At 48.9% G+C, this 2,187-nt stretch overlaps 1 protein-coding gene across 1 annotated transcript in view; it reads right to left on the bottom strand.

Moving 5' to 3' along the window:
- Positions 1–2,187, bottom strand: part of SPATA21 (spermatogenesis associated 21) — a 54,798-nt gene that overhangs the window by 46,241 nt on the left and 6,370 nt on the right. Inside the window, exon 2 of the mRNA XM_011939875.1 lies at positions 1,324–1,503. Coding sequence (XP_011795265.1) covers positions 1,324–1,452 — 129 coding nt within the window. The 5' untranslated portion in view covers positions 1,453–1,503. The remainder of the gene's footprint in view (positions 1–1,323; positions 1,504–2,187) is intronic.

The following is a 2,187-nucleotide window of genomic DNA, read 5'->3' as shown; positions in this document are numbered from 1 at the left end:
AAAAAAAAAAAAAAGACGCCGGGCACGGAGGCTTACACCTATAATCCCAACACTTTGGGAGGCTGAGGCAGGCAGATCACTTGAGCCCATGAGTTCAAGACCGGCCTGGGCAACATGATAAAGCCTTGTCTCTACAAAAAAATAAAAAATTAGCTCGGTGTGATGGCAAGAACTTAGATTTCTGCATTCTCAACCCACTGCTCTGATAATTAAACCTGGCATAATGGTCAGGCACGGAGGCTTACACCTATAATCCCAACACTTTGGGAGGCTGAGGCAGGCAGATCACTTGAGCCCATGAGTTCAAGACCGGCCTGGCAATATGATAAAGCCTTGTCTCTACAAAAAAATAAAAAATTAGCTCGGTGTGATGGCACATGCCACGCCTATAGTTCCAGCTACTCAGGAGGCTGAGGCAGGAGGATTGCTTGAGCCTGGGAGTTCAAAGCTGCAGTGAGCCATGATCATGCCACTGCACTCCAGCCTGGGTGACAGAGTGAGAGCCTGTCTCAAAAACAAACAAACAAACAAACATATTTGATGGAAAGAGGCTGAGAGGTGTGATGGAAGCTTAGGATGCAGGCCGGGTGCTGTGGAGGGGCATGGAGGGAAGCCCTGAGTAGCTGTCAGGAGAATAAAGCTGGGCTGGAGGCTGCAATGGGAGTTTGGAGGCCATGGAAGGCACCTAGAAGAGCAAGTAGGCAATTCTGAGTTTGCTCACCCTGTAGCTCTTTCCGTTATAGAAGCCAGCATTGTTTTTGGGAAGCTTCTCTTCTCCATTCAGCCCATGGGTCTCAGTGGAGCCACCTGTCACCACCTGTCACCTCTGTCTCCATTGTATCAAGAGATCTAGACCACTCCTCACTGCCATGGTGACTGGTTCAAGGATGAGCATCTAACCACAATCTGGGCCAATGACAGTGATGCTAGAGACTTGCTTCAACTATTGCAAAGAGGCTCACTTCCTGTTGAAATGCTAAACCAGAGTATGTAAGATGGGAAGATGTAATCTTGGAGTGGCCAGGGCAATCCCTGCCATCTTGCAGGGAGAGCTTGCCTGAGAATGAATCCAACACAGAGCAACATAGAGCCAAGAGATACTCATTTAGAACCTTGATCTAGCCATACCTGAAGTCTATGAATGCATTTGTCAGTTACCCAAACTGATATATTCTATTTTCTGCTTAATCCAGTTTGAATTGGGTTTTGTGTCCATTTTTAACAGAGTCTTAATTAAAGCAGCTGGGGAGGAAGCCTGGGCAGGGGAAGGGAAAGGTGCCAACTAGGAGTGAATGGATCAGAACACTGGGTGCAGGTCCCTACCTGGCTGACTCCTGGTGTGGTGGGCTCAACACCAGCCCGCTTTATGGTGATCCTCAGGCCAGAGCTTGGCTGGGTCCCTGGAACCTTGATTCTACCCTCTGTGTACATCTGGGTGTTTCTATTGTCCATGATGCCAGGGCCAACACAGGTGCCAAGTGAGGGGCATCAGCTACTGTGCTCCTACAGGAGAAATCCAATCAAGCTTCCCACCAAGCCCATCACCTAACTGCTGCTTCAGGAGCCCATGTGGAGCCTGTAATGTAGACAGCGTGGCTGGAGGGAAGAGGCGGGGCCAGGCCTCACAAGGAGAGGCATGCCTCAAAACCAGAGAGCTAGCCACGTGCCATTTAGCCACATGCTTTTCCTAGTTCTCACAATGACCCTAGGGGCTCTGGAAGGCACAAGACTTGCCCAAGATCCAACACCTGCTAGGTCGCAGACGAGGATTTGAACTATGGCCTGTTGAATCCCAAAACCCAGGCACTTTCCCCGTCTGCGACAATTCCTAAAGGGTATTCTTTGGCATACTGGTCCCTTGAGATGCTCCATGGGGTTCCAAGGCTAAATGCCTTTGGAAAGTGCTGTGATAAGCAAAATGATACAGGCTCTTTCCTGTACAACTTCTCAGAGCCTTTAAAATACTAATGAGCCTTTTAAAGAGAGTCCAAGAATGTCACAGCTGCTCCTGCTATAGATGAAAACTCCATGTTCTTAAATGGAGCTAAGGAACAGGAACTGGGGACATCTGTCCATCTGTCTCAGGGCCCCAAGGTCTCCAGTGGCAATCTGCAGGTCACCAAAGCACCCACACCCTGCCCTGGACACATCCTTTCTTTTTCTTTTTCTTTTCTTCTTCTTCTTCTT

Source organism: Colobus angolensis, unplaced genomic scaffold, assembly GCF_000951035.1.
Source record: "Colobus angolensis palliatus isolate OR3802 unplaced genomic scaffold, Cang.pa_1.0 Scaffold185, whole genome shotgun sequence".
Taxonomy (NCBI): Eukaryota; Metazoa; Chordata; class Mammalia; order Primates; family Cercopithecidae; genus Colobus; species Colobus angolensis.
Note: the sequence above shows the minus strand (reverse complement) of the source record. Positions and strands in the feature narration are given on the sequence as shown.